Source organism: Equus quagga, chromosome 3 (assembly GCF_021613505.1).
Source record: "Equus quagga isolate Etosha38 chromosome 3, UCLA_HA_Equagga_1.0, whole genome shotgun sequence".
Classification (NCBI taxonomy): domain Eukaryota; kingdom Metazoa; phylum Chordata; class Mammalia; order Perissodactyla; family Equidae; genus Equus; species Equus quagga.
The window spans coordinates 4044898-4071818 of record NC_060269.1 but is presented as its reverse complement, the minus strand read 5'-3'; the positions used below and the strand labels follow the sequence as shown (position 1 = coordinate 4071818).

The 26921-nt window shown below is 44.3% G+C and overlaps 1 protein-coding gene across 1 annotated transcript in view; it reads left to right on the top strand.

Annotated features, from left to right (window-relative positions):
* Positions 1 to 13302, top strand: part of ETNPPL (ethanolamine-phosphate phospho-lyase) — a 31473-nt gene extending 18171 nt beyond the window's left edge. The window contains exon 13 of the mRNA XM_046657092.1: positions 12896 to 13302. Within this exon, the coding sequence (XP_046513048.1) occupies positions 12896 to 12967 (72 nt within the window). The 3' untranslated portion in view covers positions 12968 to 13302. The remainder of the gene's footprint in view (positions 1 to 12895) is intronic.
* Positions 13303 to 26921: the final 13619 nt, after the last annotated feature.

Below are 26921 nucleotides of genomic sequence, written 5' to 3'. Positions count from 1 at the left end.
ATAAGGAGTATGCCCAGAAACACTCTTAAAAATGGAGCTGGAACAGCAGCAGTACGCAAAGCACTGCATTCCCAGTCAGGAGACCTTGGCTCTGTCTCCGCAGACTGTGTCACCTGGGCAGGTCACTTACCTGTCGACTGGGAAATCCACTTTCAGCCAATCATCTTCCTCTTCTCACCATCAAGTTTGTTATCAGCTATGCACACCCCCTCACACAAGAGCAGGCCCGTGTGTTACTGCACCAGATTTGTTTTTGACGGCCACTGGGAAAGCCAAAGACCAGGACAGTGAGATTGCAGCAGAGAGAGATTAATCACAAGGCAGCCATGCGAGGAAGCAAGAGCATGAGTCTCAAATCCACTTCCCCAAAAATGGGAACTCAGGGATATTTATGGGAGAGGGGGCAACATGGTCTGAAATGTGGAGATAGGAGATTGGAGGGGAGGAGAGGTGAGGTAATTGATGATCTGCACGAGCACAGTCAGATTCTATGCTTCTTCGTAGGACATGTGCTGACAAAATGGCAGCATTAGCATGATCAAAAGGAGGAGTTTTCAGCCTCTTAATGTCAAAAGGTCACCCATTGGACATTTGCATGGGCCCAGTTGATGAGTTGGTGGTCTCAACCGGCCTGGAGTGGACAAAGGGGTTCTAATTTCTGAAGAAAAGCTCAAATGCCCTTTACCATGGTGACCCAGGCTCCAGAGAGATTTTATCTGTAGGAACCTAGTGGGAGTCAGTATATTGCTTAAACAGCACAGTTAACAATGGGCAGGGGAACAACTAAAAGCTATAATCAGTAATTGCAAAAAGGAAAAAAACTTTAGTTCCTAGCTACTTAATCATCAATGGCTAACTGTTGGCCAATTTCAATCCCTCCTATTCTTTGGTATTCCTCATTCTTGAGGGATTCAGGGCAATGACCCATCTAGCTACTTCCTGCTGAACTGGGGCATAGATCTGGGTTAGAGGAATGAACCAGTTTAGCACTCGTTTGGAAATATTCTCTTGTTCCCAGCTTCATGTTGACATTTTGTATGATTAGAATTTTGTACCTTGCTCAACAGTTTTGGAACAACATCTAAAGTCACATTTTATAATCCGGTATTAGACCAGAAGGATAAGAAGTATAGACAACCCAAATTTTAACTGTCCTTGAAAAATAGACCTAATCCAGTGGGGCCTCCATCTGATCTCCAGGTGGGGCAGATATCTGGTCTCAGTTCCTGATAGTCTTTTGTTTTACTGGATGTGCGTCAGAGACCAGAGCAATGCCCTATACCCTGATCTTTCAATTGTCATTGATGATGGCTATCAGCATAGACTCCATGCCTGGGGGTCATCACATTCCTACGGAACTCAAAAGAACAAAGTTATTAACTTATAGCAACTGGGAGGGTCCTTAAAATCTACAGAGCATGTCTGGATTAGTTAATCAGAGGTCATTCAAAGTTACAATATGGTTTCTTTTCTACAGTTTGGCTTCCCTTATGTCAACCTTGTGTTGAGCCAGTATCAATTCCCCATATTGTTGTTCATCCTCAAGCTTCAGGGATATCCTATTGGTGTGGGTCATAGGTTGTTCCATCTCATTGGACCAGTCTCTTAGTAAGACGGTGATGCAAGTGGACTCCCAAAGTTAGGCCTATATTGTGTGAGCAAGTAAGTAGGTATTTAATAAGGATTTCTAGAGGGACCAAAAGAAAAACAAGTTTAATGGTGGGAGCAAATTATAGACCAGCAAATTATAAACCTCTATGAGCCCCAGCAGCAGCCAGTCAAAAAGATTTCTAAGTGTCAGAGTCGAAGCATCCTTTGCAGTTTGAAACGTCCCTAATGATGTCATCAGGTGTTCAGGTATCTTACACAGCAACATACATGAATCTCTGTCATTTCAAGTTATCGAGCTTCAGTTTGCAAGGCTTCAGGAAAAAGGCCAGGTTCAGTTCTCAGTGATTCCAAGTGAAAATGATGGGAAAAAAATGAAAACATTAGTTTGGAGATTTGTAGCCAGATATTTCAAGAGTCTAGAAGAATTCAGGATCTAATCCAGTTACAGATATAAAACAAAAACCTCAAAGACCATTATCAGAACTAGAACCTAACTATCCATGAATGTGTACTATAGTTTTTATTGAAACATAATTTGTCTCCCTAAAATCATCCTCATTTTTATAAAAGTTAGCCAAATTAAGACTAACTGGTTTGCAAAATAAGTTTAATTTTAATAAACTTTGCCCAATTGTTTACACAAATACAGCAAGAATAGCCATTGATAATATAGGCTCTTTTAAATCTGCTTTGCTGGAATTTTTTATGAGGAATCTTAGATTGAACTTTAAAGGCCTCTCAAAGCCAGAAAACCCAAGCCAAGGACTTATCATCAGATTTCACCTGCAATACCTACAGATTTGGGTGGATTCCTCTCTTCTCGAGGTTCCCCAAAATATTTCAAGGTTCCAGGTGCCTGCTAGATAAGTGACCTTCCTTACTTACTGGGTAAGATAGATGGAGTCCCTGTAAACAAGGCTTCAGGCCAATATTTCCAAGTGGTTTTATTTCCAAAAGTCAACCTTTATTCCTCAAAAGGTGTCTTGTCATATCTGAGTCTGTATGTTTCTCTCAAATACGACATTCCAGTCAAAACCTTGGTAATATAACCCATGTTTCCAATTGTGTCTTGTTATAAGGAGAACAGATTCTCATTGAACTTATGCAAATAACTATGTTGCCATGAAAACAATACTCACTCATTAAGAATTTCCAAATCCTGGAGAGATCAGGTAGGGATAAAAATAAATAAATGTTTCAAATCTGCTTACAAAGGTATAATTTATCATATTGATATATGTCATAGTTAGCATGAAAGAGAGAAAATGACTTCCTTAAATCTGGAAACAAAATAGAATGTCAAAAAAATCAGCAATATCTCAAATGAAAAGTCATATAAATTATAATCATCCTCATCAGTTCATTCAGTCCTGTCTAATCAATTCTTGATCTTAATCTTCTGTTAGCTGTTTTATGAGGTCATCAGTTTCTCTGTTAGAGTTCTGTCATTTCTTACCCAGTTCAGTTTCATAATCAGGAAGCTTATCAGAAGCCTGTATTCTAAAGTGCCAGAATCCTTTCCATGAATTTCTCTGAAGACAGAACATATTTACAAAAGCAAAAAGCATCAAACAGCAACTGTCTACAAATGACAAAAGACTCAAAAGGGCAATTGACAAAAAGACTTGGCTGTTTCTGAAACATACAACACTTCAAGATAATCACTATAATTATGGTTGACAATCAGGACAGATCAGAATTTTAGGAATGTTATATAATTTTTAAAACTTATATTAATAACATTTACCCACATAATACTACCCTAGAAGGTTTATCATCACTTATTTGACAATGCTTCCCATGTAATTTAACATACCAAATAAGCCTAATTAGCTTAGTATCTTCCTCCTTATAGGAAGAGAGAGCAAATTTCTTTGAGAAGTCTCAGGAGCGCTCTGAAAATCCTCAGAAAAATTCTCTTTCTTCTTCCAGGTCAAAAGAAAGACTTTATTCAGGATTTGAATATTTATGGATGGGGGGAGCTTGTCAAAAATATCAAAAGGTTTTAAAACACTTGGTCAAACAGGAAACAATGCTCACTCTATTCAATCAAAGTGAGAACAGAAACAGTCAAGGGTAAACAGAGTTAAAATAGTGAAAAAATCTTAATAGAGAGACCACAGTCTTTTTGAACATAGGAAATTATTTTAACACAACACAGATTCTCTGTCTTGTAGGTAGACTTACTCAAAAATAAAGTAAAACCTTTTATAACCTCTTTATCAAGAGCAAACCAAAAGTTCAAGAAAATTATCCTTTTGAGAGAGAAAAGCAAATTTTAATTTTTGCACCAGCTCATTTTTTACATTAAAACTCAATTACTTAATTGGATTTACTTTAATCTTAGCCAACTTGACCAGGCATAAAACTCCTTTCAGAATTTCTCTTTCACAAACCTTCTATAACTTTCTTTTTACATTCAAAATTTGTCCCATGCTTCCTTTTTTTGTCTTCCAGTACTTTAAGACAAATTTATCTTTCTTAACCCAACAAACAAAAGTATTTCCATTCTTTATACCTTCTTCACTGAAAACTCATGTCTTACTTTCCTTGAATACAAATCTGTTTTCCTTATTAATTTTAGTAGCTTGAATTACACATATTAATTAGAATTTTCAACCCTTACTGACCTTAGTGAAAACTAAAAACTAAGAAGTTATGAACTGTTGTTTACATTAGTATTCTGTGGTTTGGCAAATTTATAAATACCTTTTGTAATTTCTAAAAACATGTTACTTCATAGTACAATTTTTTAATAAAATACAAGACAAGTTTACTAACAGACCCCAACATCTTTTAGTTTCTTTGTAATAAGAAGCCTAAAGTAGATAAACCTAGACATGTCTAACTATATTGTTTCAGTATTTTATCTTATTTAAAAAATGACCCAGAGAGTCAGTGAGTTTTTTATCATTCAATTTCACCTAGCAAAACTTCAAAGTTTCAAGTTACCAAAAAGGTTTTGGAAGTTATTTTATTCTTTTTTTTTTTTTTTTTTTAAAGATTTTATTTTTTCCTTTTTCCCAAAGCCCCCCGGTACATAGTTGTGTACTCTCCGTTGTGGGTTCCTCCAGCTGCGGCATGTGGGACGCCGCCTCAGCGTGGTCTGACGAGCAGTGCCATGTCCGCGCCCAGGATTCGAACCGTCGAAACACTGGGCCGCCTGCAGCGGAGCGCACAAACTTAACCACTCGGCCACGGGGCCAGCCCCTGGAAGTTATTTTAAATACACACGCCATAATACATAATTATTGTTAAAAAGTTCAGCCAACACTTTTATCTTTTTCATATCTATTTAGTTTACTCTTTCCCAATAATTATTTAGATTGCCTACAAAACTTCATGAGACATTGGACAAAATCAGTTATCATTCTGAGATATTATTTTGCTGACAAATTTGTAGTAGGGATAACATGGGCTTACTTGACTAGTAAACCCAGGCTGTATGTCTGCATCATATCAAATGCTGATGACTCTGAGGACATGTCCATTTTAATCAAAACAGCAATCTTAAATAAGTTTTCAGTTATCAAAGATTAATTTATATCATGGTAACTTGAAAGATATCTGGGTTAGTTTGTATTATATTTACAATTTACGTAGTGCTTACTTTTAGCCAATTAAACAGAACTCTTAATTTTGGGCCATACCATCCAGAAGTAAAAATATCACACACATCTAACATACATACAGACACACATACGCAGAGTCTCCACAGCTATTGTTTTAAAAATTACTGCCATGAATCAAGTACAGTAATACAAAGCTCCCTAGTTATGAATCCAAATTTTGTTTTGAGCCTTTTTACTAATATTTGTGGAGAAGACACTCAAGATGCTAGATTTTTGGTGAGGGTGCTCTTATGGCTGTGTTTTGGCCTCGTTCCCTTTTTTTCCCTTCAGTCTTAGGAATTAGTGATGCACTAGATAGTCCCCAGAGGATTTGCAAGCTCTTTCAGATAAGGGAAGTGGGTGGAACCTGAATTGCCTCTAGAGCTGCATTTCCAGTCTTACGAAGATTTTCTAAGGACAGTTGCTCTTGGTTTCTCAGACATTGGGTTGTAACTCAAGTAACGTTATAGGTTGATCTACCTGTCCAAGTACATCATAAGGGCGGAGAAACCTCTCAAGTTTTCTCCAAGATGGAGTTTCTGGGGCACAACCCATCCAAAATTGAAAGTGTTTCCAATTAATTAAAATGCACCCCAGGAGTGAGTCTCCGGGGATGCACGGAGCATTCTTCATGGCAGTAAAGCTGGTGTCTGACTGACAGCGAGACAGAGAAGCATGCAGAGCCCAAATGCAGGCGTCCATATAGTTATAAGATTTAGTCAAGCCCCAGTCGGCCTGGGCACTTAGTCCCCCAGCACAAGGCAAGGCAGAGAGGCGGGAGACGAAGGCCCGCAGCAGGCTGGGGGCTATGGTCCCTGGAGTCAAGTCCCGAGCAGAAAGTTTCTGAGTTTCAGTTTTACAGGTCTAGGTTCTGCTCAGGTCCAGCCTGAACTTAACTGCAACTTGGTGACAACAGAGGAAGTGATGAGTGAGACAGAAAAGAAGGGAAAGAGGTGATCAGGCCTTGCCCTCCCGGCCTCTTCCCAAAGGTTATCAAATAAGGGTCACACAAACAACAGTTCCTGGAAAGACAGTTTACAGATTACGGATCTCCTGTCCCCACAACTGACTCAGTGGGTGCCTAAAATACTCAATAATACTCAATACTCAGTGTTGAGGAGACAAAACAGGGTTCCAGATTCTGGAATCATCCAGGTGCGCAAAAACCAGAGGAGAGCTCCTAGGTTGGAACTCAGACTCTCCGAAACCAGCCGGGGTGGGGGTGAGGTGTGGAGCTCTCATTAGTATCTGAAAGACCACGAGAGGAAGCTGAGATTCCAAATTTGATTAAGTTCTTAAGACTAGTCATTACAAGAGCTCTCTGATTGTGACCACGTGGTGTTACAGAAAAATACCATCTTTTTCCTTTTCATGGACTCATAACTGAAAGTTGCCCAGTTTTGAAGAATGCAGCCTAGGGGGCTGCAGGTGGGAATGAAATTACCATTACCCATTGTTTCAGAATTTAGACACGGCTGGTGAAAGCATACTTATGCTGCAGCCAGAACCAAAACCAAACCAACCCAAGCCAAGAGCACTTCTGTGAACAGATCCCTAATTCTTCCTTATTGTTGAGCGTCCCTGAAACCAAGACCCTCACAGTGAAGGCCAGACCAAGGCTTCCTTTGTCAGAAGTTTCAGAGGGTGTCCCCTGCCAAAACGAGGCTTCCTGTTTGGAAGTCAGACCAAAGGAAGAAGAAATAAGAATGTGGTCACTTGTACCGAAGTCACTCACCAAAAAGACATCTTCCAAACCAAGAAACCATCTCTCTACTGCAAAGTGAAAGTATGTGCCAAGGACTCGGCAGTGCCAAGCCAGGAAAGAATCCCGGAACAGCCCCAGGAGAAACCCTCCTGACAGCTGCTGGACTTGTCCACAGGTTCTCCACACTGTCAAGGGGCTGATGAATCTCAGGCAAAAAGGTCCGTCTGGACTGAGCTCCTGGCTGGCTCACCAAATTTTTACTGCACCAGGTTCATTCTTGCTCACTGCCCGGAAAGCCAAACACCGAGATGACGAGATTGCAGCAGAGAGAGGGTTTAATCACAAGGCAGCCATGTGAGATAGCGAGAACATGAGCCTCAAATTCGCTTCCCTGAAAATAGGGACTCAGGGATATTTATGGGATGGGTGGCAAGGTGGTCTGAAATGTGGAGGTGGGTGATTGGAGGTGAGGAGAGGTGAAGTAATTGATGATGTGCACAAGCATAGTAGGACTCCACGCCTCTTCATAGGATCCATGGTCACAAAATGGTGGCATTAGCATGATCTCAGGGTGGAGTTTTTAGCCTCTTAATGTCAAAAGGTCACCTATTGGACATCTGCAAGGGCCCAGTTGATGAGTTGGTCGTCTCAATCAACCTGGAGTGGACAAAGGGGAATTAGAACCTAATTCCTGAAAAGCAGCTCAATCCCCCATTACCATGGTGACCCAGTCTCCAGGGAGATGTCATCTATAGGAGTCTGGTGGGAGGCAGGTAGCGTATCCCCTAAACAGCACAGTTAACAATGGGCAGGTTAAACAGCCAAAAGCTATCGTCAGTAATTGCAAAAAGGAAAAACACTTTAGTTCCTAGCTACTTAATCATCAGTGGGTAACTGTGTGCTGGTCACATGCACACACATACACACACACACATTTCTAAACAGACTTTGGCAGAGAGAAGCGAGAGACCTAGAACCTAGAGTCTGCTCGTGACCTACTGGAGCCATGAGACGTCCACTCGGAGGCTAAGGATCTGGCTGGGGCAAACTTTTATTTTAGTGTTGTCTTCCCATTATCTCCCTATTGCTTTCCTAATAGTTACTTTATGTGGTTTCTTTGTTTCATAAAAAAGAGAGTAATTTTGCTATGACTGTTTCATGATAACTGAAAGGGATGTTAGGAGGAAAATTAATTGTAAAAAGCTTCCTGAGTTCATCACAAATAAAAATGCTATAAAAATGCAAGATCTCATTACTAAATACTTTTCACTGCTAAAAAGTATACCTGACTCTGAGAATCCTGGCTGGGTAATGCTGAGGTTGGTTCCGGGAGCCAGCAAGGAGGAAAGGGAACAGAGGCCTCTGTGGTTTGCTCCTGAGGAGCAAGATAATCACAAGATAACTAGAACTTTCATGGTGCAGATCAGCACTCCTATGGGCATCTCTCCTTGGCGTGCTCAGAAGGTGCTTGTCTCCTCTTACTGGAGCTGGTGTATATGTGCCAGGGAGGAAGGAGAAAACAGCCCAGACCTGTGTCAGGAGTTTCCAAGTATGAACCAGCGGAAAACTAAGACTTCGTTCTTCAGTACCCTCCACTCTTCCTCATTATCTGTAAGTTAGGTTTGCGTAACAAGGAAAAGAGACAGAGAAATAAATTACTCCTTCCCGAATGCAGCAGAGACAACCTGTGTGTGATGTTCCCGGGAGCGGCCGCACGTCTGTGGCGTCACAATAGAGGCCCTGTCAGTTTGGGTCCTCTGGACTCAAGATAGTCCCGAGATAGCTCTAACACCAAGATAGTCAGAAGGGCAAAAGATTGATTAGGGGTAAGGCCTGGGAGAGAGGACAGAGCGAGAGTGCAGGAATCAGCAGAGACATTGAGGTCTGACACCTGTGAAAGGAGAAGAACCAGAAAGGAGGATCGAGGGGGAGGAGTGTCAGACCTAGGCACCGCCCTGAGAAAGTCTGTGCCGGCACCTCAGGAGCCTCTGTGCCAAGGCTGTCCATGCAGGAGAACTGAGCTAGGCAGAAACGACCAGGCCCCTGGTCACCTGCTGACCTCGCTCCTTGGCTGGGGGCTCCCAGGAGAGCAGATCCAGCTTAACTGCTGCAGTGGATCCTGAAGATGTTGTCGCTGAAGGCTGTCAGCTGGCTGCACTCCTCGCCACAGGTTCTCTTTGGAAATGGAGAGCTGAGCCACACGCTCCCACAGCTGCCATGTCCACTCCTTGGGCCACGCAGATCCATGTCCCCACACGTTGGGGGAGTGCTCCTCACTGGTTCCCATGGGTCTCGCTTCCTGAGGGGAGACCTAAAGAGAGAGGCGAGTGGAGCAAACCACAACTGCTGTCACTGCAAACAGTCTCAGGGCCACAACTGGTACTCATCACCCCCTCCTCACCGTTGAAAGTCCCCTCGCCCTCAGCTATCACTTCTGGACATCCCAGTAGTGGTGTGACTCACCCTCATCCTAAGGAGTGTGAGCCCCTGGAGACCATTCCCTTCTCAGGCCGGGGCTGCGACACTTGTCCATTCAGTTACAAGTAGGCCAGGAGGACCAAGAGACACCAAAACATGTCACCTGAGCTCCACACATATTCCTGCCTCTCCCCAGTGGAACAGCAGCTCTACCTCCTCCTGTTGACCAAGGTCAATAAACCCTGCCAATATGGTGACTCCACCTGCTGCTCCCTAGACACGAGACAACAACATGCTCAGGGGTAGCTTGTAGTTTAACAGGACTCGTGCTCTGTCTCTTGGCAGAAGTGCACCCTTTGGGGACCAAGGCCTCCAACCCTGCAGAGCCCAAAATTGTAGAGAGGAGAAGAACAAAATTGTCCACCAAGTCATTGATGATAAGTGGGGCCATTCCCGCTTTCAGTCCTTCGATCCAGGGGTAACTGGGGACACTGCCTTATGGAGGTCCCTGATTGAGTGCAGTCTGAATGATGGCATCTCATCCTTGCAGAGCATTCTCTCTGAGCTGGTGCTTCAGTTGCATCTTTGTTCAGGACAGTGTTCCAATGCCCTATCAGAGTGGCAGCTTCTGGACGGTATGAGTGTAATACAACCAGTTGAGCTCATGGTGATGGGCCCACCCTACACATCTTCACTGTCGAGTGGGTTCCCCCTTTGGATGCTATCTTGGGTGGGATTCCATGCATGTGGATCAGGTACTCTGTAAGCCCCTGGATTGTGGTGCAAACCCCTACAGGCTCTGCAAGTGGGAAAAGCAAAGGCAAACCCATACCCCAAATAGACATCTATTCCTGTGCAGTCAAACCACTAGCCCTTCCAGAGTGTAAGGAGCCCAATGTGGTCAACTTGTCACCAAGCAGCCAGTTGATCTCAAGGAACAGTGTGATATCAGGGACTCAGTGCTGGTCTCTATTGCAGGCAGATTAGGTATTCAGAGGAGGCAATAGCTGGATCTGTCTTGGTAGGTGGGAGTCCATGCTGTGGGCCAATGCGTTGCCTCTATCTCTGCCACTGTGGCCACTCTGCTTATGTACCCATTATGCCTACCATGAGGCGGCTAATGTCAAAGGCTGGCTAGTGTCAACTGGCTAAGTCATTTTATCTACTTGGCTGTTCAGTGCCTCTTCTGTGGTAGATACTTTTTGGTGGACACCAACACATGATACAAAAAATCTTAATATGTGCTATTTACTCCATATATTCATTCATATGCCTCTACCAAATACCTCCTTTATCACAGACCTTCTGATGCTTTCACGCTGCTGACCAGCTAACCAGGCAGGCCGTTCCCCACTGCTCATGATTCCATACACTTCTCCTTCCACACCAAGTGGATACCAGGTGCGCCACTCAAAGTCCTACCATGGGGAAGATTTCCCCTTGCCACTGTCTTTCAAGGCCACCAGGGAGTGTGCCTGTAGTGTGGCCATCATCCACCATACTGAAATGATAGGTCCCTGATTCTTCATAGGTTTATCTCTCACCCTCTTGAGCAAACATGTCTTACTGAGGCCTCCCATAGACTAGCCACCTCTCTTCCTATAGGGTCAGGATGACATCATCCACATGACAGACCACTGTGATATTCTCCAGGATGCCCAGATTGGCCAGATGGCCTCAGTCTAAGTTATGACACAGGCAGGAGAGCTAACACAGCTTTGGAGCAAAAGTGTAAAGCATATTGTCTGTTTCATAGGAGTGCAAACTGTTTCTGATTTTCTTTTCTGATTGAGTTAAAAATAAGCATATTCTCCAAATTAATGACCACATATCGTGCACATGAGGCCTCATCAATTGGCTCCAGCAGCACCACCACGTCCAGTGCTGTGGCCACAATGGGCCCACTGCTTGGCTGAGCTTACAATAGTGTGTTGTCATTTTCCAGTTGTCCCTACTTTCAAGTCAGCTAATTAAGAGGAGAGATGATAGGGACAGCCACTCTTTTAGATTTTTAAGAGTGGCACCAGTCTCCACCATCAATGCCCAGAACGTGAACTTGTCTTTGATTTATCATTTTGGTTGCAGAGATGAGGCCAGGTGTGTGGAAGGGCAGTTTCAGAGTCTTCTGCCTGGCCACTGCACTATGATAGCTCCTACTCCCCAAGCTGAGGACCCATTGTGCGGATGTCTCTAACTGCCAAGTATGTCCTTCCCACTCATGCTTCTGGGGATGGGGAACCAATCACAGGTGGCCTTGAAGAGCAGTGAGTTTTCCTGCCTACGTCCTCCTAAGAAGGCTTGGCACTCACCTGACCAAACAGGAAAAGCTGCTTTGGGGCAGTGGAGGCGAGAAGGTATAGAGACTTTGAATGGGGCTCTTTGTGACTAGGCGGCGGAGGGTTGTTCCTCAAGGAGAGCAAGGAAAAAAAAGCTCAGTTTCCAAGATAGGACATCCAGCTGAAGTAGAAACGAGTAAAATCCAAGACCTTCTCCTGATTGTTCTGAAACAAGGAATCTATGCCTTCGTGAGTCTACATTTTATTAGATTTATTCAGACATAGTGATGTATTTTGGTGCCACTGTAAATAGCATATTTGTAAAATTTAAATTGCCAACCACTGTTGGTGTTTAGAAATTCAGTTGATTTTTGCATATTGACTTTGATTTGAGCAAACTCACTTGCAAATTCCAAAAGTTTGTCAATTCTTTTGGATTGTACATATATAATTCTATCATCTGAGAAGAATAACAGCATTATTTATTCCCTGGTGATCCCCATATCTTTGATAAATACTTGCGACAAGGCAGGAATTGGAGGCCTCAGCCTTGATCTTATCGATGTGTCCACACCCACACACAAACCTACAGCAGAGCTCCTGCTTGGAGTAAATGCTGAATGCTTCCCCTTTGCACTCAGACAAGGGTCCGCTCTCACCAGTTTTAGTGATGATCATATTGGAGGTCCTAGCCAGTGGAGTAAACCACAGTGATCCACTAGGAAAATGTCGGCTTCCTACCCCAACAACTTTAGGCTCTGCTGGTCTAGAAGTCTTGGTTCCAAAGAGAATAACCCTTCCACCAAAGGACACAACAATGATTCCTCCTAGAAGTTGAAACCACCACCTGGCCACTTTGGGTCCCTCATGCCACTGAATCAACAGGCAAAGAGATGGTTACTTTAACTCATCGGGCTAACTGATCCTGATCATTAAGGGAAAATGATGTTGCCAGTACACACTAGGGGTAAGGAAAAGTATATCTGGAATGCAAGAGAAAAACATCACCCAACAATTTGAGAAAGGTGGGAGGGGACCTTGTATTCTCTTCTGGGAAAGGGATGTATGTTTTTGATTGCGTATGGTGTAAGTGTGTCATGTTAGGTGGAAACATGAGGTGGTTATTGTCTTTATTTGGAGATTAAGGACGGTGTAAGGAGATGTGCACAGGCTCCAAGTCAACGAAGGAAGGACTGTGGTGGTTTTGAGTGTGTCAGCTGGCCTTGACTGAACTATGTCTCTGAGAATCTCTTTTCCCATATGCTTTTCGTCAGGGTGGACCACAAGAGAGATTCGGGCTTGAGACTTTGGGGGAGGAAGTGAAGCAGAAGTCACTTCGCAGCTAACACATCATCACTGGCGTGCCGACTCCCCTCCCTGGTGTGAGGCAGTGACTGGCCTGCAACTGACCCATGTTCCCATGGGTCCCCTCAGTTCCTCCAGCTCCTGACCTGAGGTGCGTGTTGAGTTCTATGATCAAGGGCCCAGCTAATGCATGACACCCACACCACTAGGGTCAGAGGCAACAAAAAGTGGTGTGGGTTTTAGCCTGTCCTCCTGGGCTCCCACCGTGCTTTGGATTCCAGCTTCTTGCTCTCCCCACCTTACGTCCATCTTCTCTTTCCAAATGCTTGTCCTGCCTTACAGAGATTGTACCAGAGTTGCACAAGGTCAAATCCCTGTAACAAATCTGTATAAATAAAATATAAGCCTAAACATACATATATGTGTGTGTATATATGAAAAGCAGATTCGCTAGGATACACACATACCTAGTGATATATAGATATAGATACATAGATACATATCCTCGTGGTTCTGCTTTTATTACTGAACTTTGGATGATATATGATACAAAGTATGTCCTCTTATCATAATGGAATAATCTACAAATCCATAACAGAATGATTATAGGAAAATATCCAAACATTAGGAAATTAAACAACACACTTCTAAATCACGAGTCAAAGAAGAAGTCACAAAGGACATTAGAAATGGTAAATGTTGGATATCAAATATACCGAGTTTGTGATGCCACCCATAGCATCTGGAGTGCACTAGTACCCTCTATTAATTGAAGGTATCCTAGGTGGGGTTCCTACAAGCAGATTCTGGTGCTAGTGATTTATTGGAGGAGCTCTCAGGAGGAATGGATTAAGGAAGTAAGGAGAAAGGAGAGGTCAGGGAAAGAGGCAGCAAAGATATCCTTAGCAGGAACCCACCAGGATCTTAGGAACACGAGTGTCACCATACAATTAACCCACCTTCAGGCAAGGGGGCCTGGCCTTTACTATAGCAGGCAGTCCTTGGCTGCAGGCCAAGTCGGGGCTAAGTTTCCAGATATCTCTAGACAGCCAGCTCCCTCGGGCAGAGGCCAACTCTCCAGAGGAAGGTACTTGGGGGTCCCTGCTCCCAGAGGCCACGGTAGTGTCCCCTGAACCAAGGGGAAGACCAGGCTTGTTTTTCAGAATCTGTCTTCATCTGTAGAATAAGAATATCACCCCTGTGCTGGCTCCTTCCTGTATGGTTGTCAGAAGAGGATGAGATAATACGTAGGAGAGTGCTTGGAAGCCCCAGGCTACGCTACTGTAAGCTCTTGGTGCCAACTTTGAAAACCCGCACATCCCACCTGGACCCTAAACAACTGTTGATTCCTTCCCCAAGAGTGAGGTTGAAGAAAACAGAGGAATCTGAGACTTCCCCAGGTGGAGGTGTTTTGACCTTGGTGTCTGAAGTTGGGGCAGGGTGGTCTAGGGAGGAGGCAGTCCAGCTTGGGGGTGAAAGGAGAAAATAGGAGGGGAAATTGTTGGGTTCTGTCCAGCTCTACCCTCCCGTTGCCTGAGGACACACAGTGCCCTCAGACCTCAGCTCCAGGTGTCCTCAGCCATGATATCACAGTCTAGAAGATCAGGAGGAGAGATGTGGGTGGGGACTAACTGACCTCAGGCAGCTTTGTGCAGCTCTCCTCCTCCTCCAGACCCCGGGGGCTCGGAATTACAGTCTAGCTGCTTCTCGCTGGGGTGTAAAGCCTGGGGGCTTGGGGGAGGAGTGGGAGTTTTGGGCTAGATTTCTGAGGCCAGCTGCTTGTTTCCCCAGGCGCCACCCCAGCCCCATTCCCTGAGCTTGAGGGTTCTGAACTTTTCTCAGATACATTGTCCCACTGCTTTGGATATTCTGTTGCACGTTGCAACGGTTTCTGTTGAGTGCGTACTTAGGAGTGGCCTTGCTGCGTGCTTAGCATATGTGAATGATCCACTTTAGTAGGTAAGGCCAAACTATTACCAAAGTAGTTACCCCAGTTTATATTCTCACCAGGAACTTATAAAGGATCCTGGAGATCCCTGTCCTCTCCAATATTTCATCTTGTCAGCAGTGCTGTTCATAATGGTAAAATCCTGGAAACACACAAATGCCCCTCAGTGGTTCAGTGGACTAATAACCTATGGGATATTACAGAGTGGCATATAATACAGCATTCAAAAATTATGAACTGCAATGCACAAAATAATATGGATAAATCTTATCAATATAATAATAAGTGAAAAATAAGTCCGGAAGATTACATACAGCACAGTACCACTTTGTGTAAAGTCAAAAGCTATGCACACACCAACACACACGTGCACACATATGAACTTTCTAACAATACATTTATATCCTAAGAGAAAAAGTATATAGAAAGCCAAACAAGGTCATGCTAAACACAGGATGATGGTGAGGGATGACAGGGATGGTCTGATGGAAGGGACCATGCGGTTAACTGTCAGCTACTGTCAAGGTCCTGGCTTTTAATTTAGGTGTTACATTCTCAGGTATTTATTGCATTGTTTAAAATATCTAATTAGATAACTGAGTAAGGTAAAAGTCCATGCATGAACCAATGATGAGGCTCTATTACAAACCAAGCATTTTGATAATTCAATTCTGTATACATATACATATAAATTTTAAAACATAGAAGAAAGGAGGGAAGGAAACATGGATAGTGGGAAGAAAGCACTCAGAGAGAACTAACCAGAAATCGTTAATGTGGCACGTTAGCCAATGCCTTACCCACAGGGGCTGGTTGGGTGCTGTGTGCCATTTATTTCTTTGTCTCCCTTAGGGCTTCACCATTTCAAAAAGATGGGCATCAACCTCCATCAAAACTCTGTAGAACCCATGAACTACTCAATTTTGCAACCCATTCCTGGGACCTCACAACCTCCAAAATGAAACTGTGGCACGCAGAGGTGGCTCTTGCTCTATATCCAGTGGAAACAGAGAAAGACTTGAAACAAGAGGGGTGTTCATGTAGCCAGGGAAGCTGTCATTAAGGGGTCAGTAATGGAGCAATTAAGAGACAATTTTATCAAGGACAGAGCGAACCTTATAAATTACGAGTCAGTTAGGGAAATGATTCTCCTCCTTTTTATGTGTGTAGTACGTATTACTTCTGGGAATTTCTCTCATTCCTTGGGAGATGCATATAAGCATGTGTGCATGTGTCTGTGCTTACTTGCCAACAGGTGTCTCATGGATGCTTAAAAGGATAAATAGGTATTTCTTCAGAACTCACCCCATCAGAGTCCTTAAAAAGGATTGGACTTGAGTGGACCAACAAGCTCTCTGTGGGTCCTCTGGAACAGCAGCCAAAGCCCACTGCACGCCATCCTGAAGCCAAGTAAACCACTCATGGTTGAACCTAATTTTTTCCCCCTCTTACCAAATATAATGGTGCAGACTGACCCTTAAGTGGAAGGGAACACCAGCATTTGGATTTCCGGTATTATTAAACTACTCCCAAATTTACCTTTTCTCAGTTAAATAAACCCAGATATTTCAGGTTTTCCTCATAGAAATCTGTTCCCAAGCATTGATCTTTTTTTAAATTCAAGGTTAATTCTATATGAAGTATAATTTATACACAATAACATTCACCCTTTTCAGGTATATATACAGATTGATAACAGGTACTTCACATTTGACAGGCTTATGAAGAGTACGGAAGCAGCCAAAACCCCTTCTTTCTGGTCTCTGGTCAATGTGTGTTTGATTGTAGGAGCCACGGCTGTCAGGAGGATTAATCCAGGGAGAGGTAAGGAGGCTACCTGAGTCCTCTACGGAGGCTAGTGGTGCTTCTGGAGCTTATATTGTGTATCAGTCAGCTCGGGCTGCCATAACAAGATATGGTAGACTAGGCAGCCTAACGTAGGCTGTTCTCATAGTTCTCATAGTTCTGGAGGCTGGAAGTACGAGATCAGGGTACAAGAAGGGTTGGTTCTGGTGAGACTCTCTTCCTGCCTTGCAGACAGCTGCCTTTTCACTGTGCCCTCACATGACACGGAGAGAGACAGAAAGCTCTCCGGTGTCTCTTCTTAGAAGGGTATTAATCCCATCATGAGGGACCCATCCTCATAACCTCATCTAAACCTACTTACCTCCCAAAGGCCCCATCTCTAAATACTATCACACTGGGGGTTAGGGCTTCAGCGTATGAATCTGGGGGGACCCAGGTCAGTCCATAGCGTACCCACAGAGTGTGTATCTGGCTGAAGGCTTCAGACCTACAATGGGTGGGGGAGGGATGGAGACTCTCCTACTTCTACAGAAGTGCTCAGAGTCACTCTTCGTTCGTAATCACATCTTAATGGGGAAACCAGAGGATCAACTCTTTCTATGGGAAACACAAGAGCTGGGTGTTTTTTTACCCCCATTTGGGTCAAAGGGTGTCATGTTGAGACTCCACATTACTCCTCAGTGTCATCACTTGTGAGTCAAGAGTCAAAGTTCTACAGTCAGCACGTCACTTAACAACTGGGATACATTTGCTAGGCAATTTCTTCATTGTGTGAACATCACAGAGTGTACTTACACAAACCTAGATGGTATAGCCTACTACACGCCTAGGCTCTATAGTAGTAATCTTATGCGACCACCATCATATGCGCAGTCCGTCAGTGACCAAAACATAATGATGCAGTGCATGACTGTGAAGCTAGGGGCCAACTTGCTTTAACTACACTCAGTTAATTGTCTGTTTGCAAAAGTAGTTGGATAATGCATTAGTAAAGGCCATCCTATAGATAACCTCTCTGACACTTGGGTTGCCATGGCCATGCGTGCTTAAGTTGTTTTTCAGGAACTGAGAGTTTACTCCTTGTCCAGTTAAGACCACTGACTCATCAACTGGGTCTACATGGATGACCCACAGGTGACCTCCTGACAACAGGGAGCTGAAAACTCCACCCTCAGATCATGCTAATACCACCGTTTTGTGAACATGCATCCTATGATGGGCCATGAAGCTTGACTAGGCTTGCACAGATCATCAATTACCTCACTTCTCCTCACCTCCTATCATCTATTCCCACACTTCAGACCACCCTGCCTCTTTATCTCATAAATTTCACTAATCCCCGTTTTCAGGGAGGCAGATTTGAGACTTCTTCTCCCATCTCCTCACTTGGCTACCTTGTTAATAAATCCTTTCTTTGCTGCAAAACTTGTCATCTCAGTGATTGGCATACTGTGTGGTGGGCAAAATAAGCCTGGTTTGGTAAGGATTGTATTCTCCAGAAAATGGGGGGTCTTCCCAACCCTCAGAGTCTAAAGTCAGAGGCACAATAAATTCAGGTTAATTTAACCCTCTTTATTCTAACCATTGAGGTTCCAATGCATCTGCTTTAAAAGGAGCAAGATGATGAATTTTCTCTGATATTCAAAGATAGAACAATAAAACTCAGAAAAGTCAAGATGGCCCTGATGCATTAGAATAGAGAATAAAGCCTCTGTAGTTGGTACTTTACATGTAGTTAGCCTTTCCATGAAACTGTGAAAGGTTATCATTGTTACCAAGAACCGCTTTGGGATCCTCAAACAAAAGAATCAATTTACATATTCAATGAGAAAAACCTCCAGTGAATAATACAAAATTCTAACTGAACCCTCAGAGTCACTTTAGCTCTACCAAATAATAATAAATTATTAAATAAAAAAGCTACAGCTCTGAGAATAAAACCTAAGAGTTTCTCTAAAATCCTCTAATGTGATGGGATCCAAATATAATTTGAATAAATAAGCTTTGCTCCAAAAGTGCATGAAATCCTTTCATTGTGATTGTTTCCATGTGTCTTTTTGAAAGCGCCACAGGTCACGTCCGAGAGGGATAGAAAACAGACTCTTTCGTCTAATGGCGTGTTTGCATTAGATAGCCCTACATTGGTGTTCTATCTGATCTGGCTCGATTCTGGGTGTTATAATTTGGGAGTGTAGACTGACACGGTCCCTGGAGAGAGAGGTGCTGCCAGTTGAGGGGAAGAGAAGCAGAGTGTGCTCTGTTACCAGATGATTAGGAGAGGCAGTGAGACTTCAAAATGAAAGGGCAGGAACATTTTCTTATCTCCATCCCCATAATTAAGTCATCAAAGTCCTGACTTTCCCCAATGTGTAGCCGTGTGGTTTTAAACAATGCCTTCGTTTGGGTTTCCTTACAGCCGACCAGGAGACAAGGACCTGGGGGCAGATAGTTTGCTTTGGAGAAAATCCCAGGAACACAAGTGAGGAACTGCTGAACAGGAGACAGGGGAGGGAGAGAAACAATAACGAGGGAGCCACCAGCCTCACATGGGGTTTTTCCCAAAGTACTTTGAAATCATTAGTTTGAGGCTAGATATTAACTCTAACTAACTTCCCATGGTTTGGAATTCTTGTGTATCTCTCCTTCCAAAAATATTCCCATGCTGGGTCTGTTCTTCCATATTTGTGTCCATCTGTATGAGGGTTGCATTCAAACTAAAAGCGTCCATTGGCCCGGCCTCCCGCCCCAGCCTCTCCTGGGCATTTTCTCTGGCTTGAAAGCCTGTGACTGAGATGTAGGTCCCTTTGGTAAATGCCAGCCCAGAGGAAGCATTAAGTCCACCTGCGCTGTGCCAGGGGAGGAAGGAGAGATGGCCCAGCTCACTGGAGACCTGGAGGCAGGATGACACAGGTGTGATCATCCTCGCCTTCGTCAAATATTTCTTGGGCTCTTCTGGTATTCCTGCCTCGGATTAGTCCCTGCCAGGAGAAGCCTACGTAAACAGCACAATGACAATGCAGGGTATCACTGAGGTGCCTAGGGAGTGTGATGGGAACATTGAAAAGGGAGCAGTCAGCTCTGCCCAGTTCATAGTCCAGGAGATGCTGAAGGAAAGGAATTGACCAGACGGAGAAGGATAGACACCCTTTTCAGAGAGAAGATGGCATGTGCAAAAGCGCAGGGTCTAGAGTGAGAACCAGTGAAAGGGAAGAGGGAAGAAAAGAGGAGGAAGAGAAGGTAAGTGTCGTGCCGGGAGGCAAAGGCAATTTGTAATGGAACCTGGACATTACCTCCTAGGCTAAGGGGCTGGGGAGAGCTTTAAGCAGACAGATTTGCATTCTGTAAAAATCTCTCTAAGGTCGCTGCAGGGTAGAGAGCAAAGAGGTGGGTCTGGAAGCAGCGGAAGAGGTACTGTGAGTCTTAGTTTCCTTTGCTGCTGTAACAAATTGTCACAAACTTCGTGGCTTAAAACATAAATTTATCCTCTTGGAATTCCAGAGGTCAGAAGTCCAAAATGAATCCTAAGGGGCTAAAAAGCAAGGTATTGGCAGGGTTGGTTCCTTCTGGAGGCCAGGGGAGAATCTGTTTCCTTGTCTTTTCCAGCTTTTAGAGACCACCTGCACTGCTTGGCTCCTCGTCCACTTCCTCGACCTTCAAGTTCATCACTCCAACTTCTGTGTCTGTGGTCCCATCTCCTCCTTCTTGACCTTCTTGCCTTCCTCTTATTAGGACCCTGTGATTACATCAGACCCAGTTGGATAAACCAGGATCATCTCCTCATCTCAAAATCCTTAATTTAGTCCCATCTGCAAAGTCCCTTTGGATATAAGGTAACACTCACAGTTCCAGGCATTCAGACAGGACAGCTCTGGGGAGCCATTATTCAGTCCACCACAGTGATAGTTTCCAAGTGAGAGATAAGTCAAATGAACCCCTAAAATCCATGGGAATGTCTTAAAATAAGGGAGCTCTGGGAAGGAAGAATATAATGTTTCATTCTCTTTTCCCCAGTGCTGAATGAGAAATTTGTTACACACGAACAGACAATTAACAAATATATTCAGGCAAAAGGAATTAGTATCTTAGATGCTCTAGTTTTTTCTCTCTTCTTCTCCAATGCTTTCTTTACGTTGTGTGTGTGTGTGTGTGTGTGCGTGTGTGTGTGCTTGTTTTCATTACGTAAGTATTGCAATTCCAAGGCAGCAGGGCCCACAAGTCACACAAAACATAACAAGGTTCTCTCTCATGAGACTTTAATAACAGCATCAAAGTTAGGTAACACTGTAGTGAAAGCACATTGATGCCTGGGGATTCAGGGAATATATCTTTTCTCAACTATTTCCCTTCGGGGTCCTTGAGAACACCAGTTGCTCTGATTCATATTTTCATCTCCCACGGAGTGAAGCACACATTCTGTACTAGACATTTGTTGTCTGCTGGCCAGCATGCCTTCCTCCTTCCCTCATCTTAACAATGCTAGATTTTCAAATGGATATCCAACATATGCACGCACGCGCGCGCACACACACATTGGTGCGATCAGCATTGTCCACTCCTTGGCTCACAGTCCATGCGCCATTGGTCTAAGCTGTTCCCAGCAGAGTGAATGCTGGAAGAGAAGAGCTCTCCTGACATGAGGATGTGGATCTGGACGTCTATAGACACTTCACCCGTATGAGGATAAAAGTAAGACCTCTATGGAAAGAAGTGCATTGTGGAACCACTGGAAAAACGTCAACCCTAAAGTCTGCTCTTCCTCTGGATATTCCAGTTAAATGAGCCAATAAATCCTTTTTGTTCATTAAGCTGGTTTAAATTGGCTTTTCTGTTTTTGCAAGCTAACATCTCTTAATGGGTACGTATTTATTCCTCGCTGAATGAATATGAATGAAAAAATGAATAACAAGAAAAGCCTTTCATTACAAACTCTTCTTAACACTACTCAGAACATTTTTAGTGTTGATCTCATTAAAATATCTGCTTTGTTTTCTGGACTTTGGCATAATTAGGAAAATCTGGTCACATAATTTTAGAATTACATATATCAAGAGAGCTATATAGGCGTGGTTTTCTAGACGGAGGGTTTGAGGGGCAGCAATCCCAATCAGGTTGCTGACAGCTAGCATCCTGATCTTGGAGAAGCTTTTGCAAGGTCAGCCCCTTGCTTTGCCGTAGCTTATTTGAGTTTGGGGTTGCTTTGGGAGCAGATGGAGCTTCTGAGGGTGTCAAGGCCACTCCTTGATGCCTTTACTGGCTCAAAGATTGCTCCTCACTCCTTTTCCAAAAATCTTGTAGTGTAATTAAACATTAAATAAGGAAATGGTAAAAATCAATTGCAGAACCGAAAAGGGAGCTAGTCCCCAGGTTACTCATAATTATGTTTAAAAGGCAGCTGAAAGAAAATATCTTAAAGGAAGGAAAACGTAAAGGGTAGAGTGTTCCACCCTCTTACCCCAACTCCTTCTCACATCACCAGTTCAACTTAACTCCCTCCATTTCTAGGAACACCCACAGGGGGCAGAGAACTGAGCATTTTTGATCCTTCCAAAGCAATAGAATTGGCTGAAGCCACCTACTTGGTGACGTAAGATAACCCCTACAAAGTTGCCTCCCTCCAACATTTAAATGTCTCCAAACTCGACCCTGTGCCGCTATTCTGCCTGATTTGTCAATTTATCTCACTACTGACTCTCAGAAGAAAGTGCAAAACATAGCTTTTTAGAGGTTTAAAATCTCTGCTGAATTTTCATATATGCTAACTACTGCCACCTCTGTCTCAAACATTTTCATTAAATGTACCTATGTCATGCTTGTGTCCTCACTGCATTTTCTCACCAAAGGCACAATTTAATAACTATGAATATATCTAAGCAAATTGAATGAATTTTTTTTCTGAGTAGTTCCTGTAATATGTATGTAAGCCTGGTTTTTACTCTCCCATAGTGATAATATAAAATATAGCTGGTACAACACGCGCAAAAACTCACTTACAAACCATAGACAACACACATCTGGTCTTCAAACAGTCCGTAATTGGTGGACTATTTCTTAATAGAATTGAGAGAACTAGGCAGCCTCTTGGAGAAAAATGAAGTTAGATCCACAGTCCACACCTTATACTTGGCTAAATTCCCTTAGGTCAAAGATTTAAGTGTTAAAAAATAAATAAAATAGAAAAAATCATGGGAGAATTCTAAAATATATAAACATGACGAGCAGGAAGCCTTTCTAAATGTGTTACACAATTCAGAAACCATAAAAGATAAGATTGAGAAATTCCATCATGTAAAAATCTATTTGTAAAATCTTTTAATTAAAAAAAAATTATTTTGAAATAGCTATGTAGAGAATTATTCCCAAACTGTATTAGGAGCAATGTCATTTCACATTAATTGTTCTACGTGTTGTGTACATATGGGGATGTGTGCAGAATAGTGGGGCCCTCGGAGCGTCTCCTCTCCCCGCCATTCTCCGGTCCACCACAGTCCGTATCCTTGCAGGCGTTAGAAAGTCTGCCTTCCTCCTCCTCCATTCTGGCTCGCCCTGAGAGCGAGGAGAGGAGAGGCGGAGCAGAGAAGAAAATGACCACTGGGCTGCCTGTTAACAGGGAGTGGAGTCCAGCTGAAAGCTCACCGCCTTGAGAATCTTGAGGATGCGTAGCCCCATGGGTAGAACAGCCCAGCCGCCACCTCTAGCTATCGTGAGCTCTCCAGTAAGGTCTCCACACATCAAGCTGTCCTTCATCTGACAGGGCTTGTCTGAGAAAATTGGAAGGGAGGGTGTGCAAGAAGGAAGTGCTCTAGAGGTATGGCCTGGTTACTACTATTGACAGCAGGTGCAGTGACACGGGTCTTGCAAATGGAGTATATGTCCACCTGTTCATGCAGCGGTGGATTGTCTGACTGTCCCAGGCCCAGGAATTCTGGCGGAAACACTGGGACAGCCATGGTTAGCTTTCTGACGTAGAAGACCAGCAGTGGTTGTTCTTGCCGAAAGGATTCCCCTGAGGGCACAGAAGCTGCTGTTAAAGGTGGAGGAGCCTGGGGCGGCCTCCAGGGTGGGTGGAGCCATCTGGAGAGTGGGAGGAGCTCCAGTGCCCCGTCCACTTCTCCAAGCCCCAGTGACAGAGTCAGCGACAGGCTCGCAGCTGCACCTGAGGGTGAGCAGCCCCAGGTGTGATGCAACTTGGACGTGACAGTGTTCACAACAATCTGATGCACACTAGGGCATGTAAGTGGATAACAGACAGCTCTGGGAGGAGCCACATGAGAAGTCAACGGAGGAAAAGCTATTTATTCACTTTCCGTCTGCTCCTAGTATCTAGGATAGAGTTCAGAGTTAAAGAGGATGAGCCACCTACTGTCATCTGGCAGGGAGGTAAGACACATTGCAAGGAAGGGCCCATCCATTTCTAACCATCCACCTGCCTCCTGCAGGATGTCTGCAATCTCTCTTCCATCCAGAGGTGAAAGACACAGAAGGGCTCAAACCGGGCTGCCTGACCTGCCCTGCCCCGGAGCCACCCTCATAGTTCCCCTAGTCTGCTCCAAATTCCGAGGAAAATAACTTGGGCCAATTTGAGAGAGAAAGGAGTCTTGGCTAAAACATGGCAGCTCTTCTGTAAAATGTTCCCCTCGGAGTCACCAGAAATAGTTGTTGGGCTCAGAAAATACCACAGAATGTGAAAAGGAGGGACACTGAGTTTACAGATGCTCTGCTTGAGGCTGGAATTGACGAAAAAAAGTGTTTAGTCCCAACACCTCCTGTTAAATGGGAAGAAAGAGAGACCCAGGAAAGTGAAGGGATGTGCCCACAGTCTATAGCAGATGACTTTTGGTGGATCTTCCAAGTGTATAAGCTAATGACCTCCCCCCACCTTCTTTGGGAATTTTTGTTAACACAGGTGGATCCCTAATAGCCGTGTTTGTGCTCTGTAAACTCAGCCCATTTGCCATCACTGATTGGACCAGGAGTGTATACCCAGCTGTGCCAGTCATTGATCTTTCAGTATTTGAAACCATACCTAACGTGTAAATTCAGGAAAGAAGTGGTGAATACATTAGCCATATTCCCCTGCCATGTCCCTGTGCACCAAGGAGCAGAGAAACAGTCAGCAGAGGGAAGCAGTTGTGCAGAAAAACATGAAGAGAGTGTGAGCCCGGGGCCTTCCAGTCCCTTTGCCCAGTGGCTCACCAAGCCCAGCTGCATTCCTGCACTTGGGCTCCACGTCAAGTCCCTGCCATTCCCACCTTTCCCCTTGTGTTAGTTCAAGTTACTAGCTGCTATTACGTGCAACCAAAGAATACTCACTAACATCCTCTCACAGGAGGTGCGCATAGATACGGTGCCGGGGTGACTCTCTGCATTCGCTCCTAGGCATCAAGCAGGGGGCCTGCCTGATTCTGCCTTCTCCCACAGACTGCTGAAGAAACACTGACAGAGGGACAATTGGGACTGCTTTTCTGAACCCAGAAGGATGTAGCATGGAAGGGTTTTGCTAAGAGCACTATGATGCCCACATTACGGGGATGCATACAAACCAGGAGGGATGAGAGCTTAGCCGTCCGACGACCTGAATTGCTGACCCCAGTACTCCTTGGGACAGCCCAGCAGTGGCTCTCTCCTTTTCTCTGAGATCTAATCCTGACCTCTTGCTGTCATAGTCTCTGTCTCCTCGGCTCCGTCCTCATGGTCATTTCTGTGAGTCCAGCTAAGTCTGGTCTCCTTGGGAAGAAGTGTCCTCTAACTGCAGTTCCTGTGCTGTCCGCACAGAGCCAGGGTTGCAGACCTCCAGTCCCTTGTTCTACATTGCCGGGACAGTCACCTGCCTTCTTTTGCCTGTGCCCTAATCTCCAAGGGGCCCTCTGCTCTCCGGTCCTAGGTTGGGTTCCCCAGGAGGAGACCCTGATACAACCACTGTTTCGAGTAGTTTATCCCAAGGAGGCAGGAAATGGGGAAGGGGAGGGAAGGCAGCCGGTCAAGTGCGTGTTACGGGCCGGGTACCACTCTGGGCAGCTGGGGCTCCGTCCTGCCGGGAACTTGGGGAGACAGTGAGAAAAGCCTCAGAGTTTCCCACCCTAAGGGGCAAGGAAGTTCACTATTTATTTACCTTGCAATCCCCATGCAACATTAGCTGATGTCCGCTCCTGGGGGATTAATTTGGCCACAGCTGTCTGGCAGCATGCTTGGACCGAGAGCAAGCCCTCGGGCAGAGTCGCAGCTTCTAGCAGTAGGACACCTTCCACACGTACTCAGGTGAGGTCCGAGGGGACGCGCGCGGGGCCCAGCGCTGTCTATACGGCCTACTTGTCCCACTTGCACCTGGGCTTTGGGACATTATTACACAGGCCTGGCGTCGTCCAACATGAACTAAAGTCAAAGACAAGTCATTCAAATAGGCGGACCCCAGACAGAGCCCCACACCCAGGAGAGATGAGCTCTAGAAGCTCTCGACTCATGTCGGTGCTCACCCCACTCAGCAGCAGCTGCCAGAGAGCAGAATTAAACCCATCCCACGTGATATTGCACACAGGAGAAGCTCTTTTGTGGAGTTAGTCAGATAGGGATAAAGTTGATGGTGATTGTTTTTAAGGAATAGTCTTATTGCCAAGGCTGTGCCAGGTTTCTCATCAAGTCTCTCTATCCTTGTTTTCCTCCAAGAATGGAAATGCAAGATCAAGGAACGCCACAGGACAGGGGTATTTGTTCCTCTGTTAAAACATATCGCAGCCGAAAGAGAACGGCCTTCGAAACCAATCAGTCGAGTTCTGATTCTGCTTTTGTGTCTTAGAAAATCCTTCCCAACCCTACGGTTGTGAAAATATATGCCGATATACTTTTTAAAGGCTTTACAGCCTTTCACATTTAAATATTTAATCAATTTAGAATTTATTTTTGTATATGGGTTTGGTTTTTTTTCCATATGGATACCCAATTGTCTAAGGAACATTTATTGAAACATCCATCCTTTCTCCACTGGTCTACGGTGTCACTTTGTCCCATATCAAGTGCTCATGTGAGTGTGAGCCTGTTTCAGGCTCTCTTCTGTTCCATTGGTCTGTTTGTCCATCCCTGGGGCAACACTACACTGTCTTAATCAGCATGGCTTAGAAATTTTCATATCTGGAAGAACAGGGTCTCCTACCTTGTTATTTTTCTTCTAGATGGTCTCACTGATTCCTGGCCCCTTGTATTTCCCTATACATTATAGAATCAGTTTGTCAAAGTAATTGTCGGAATTT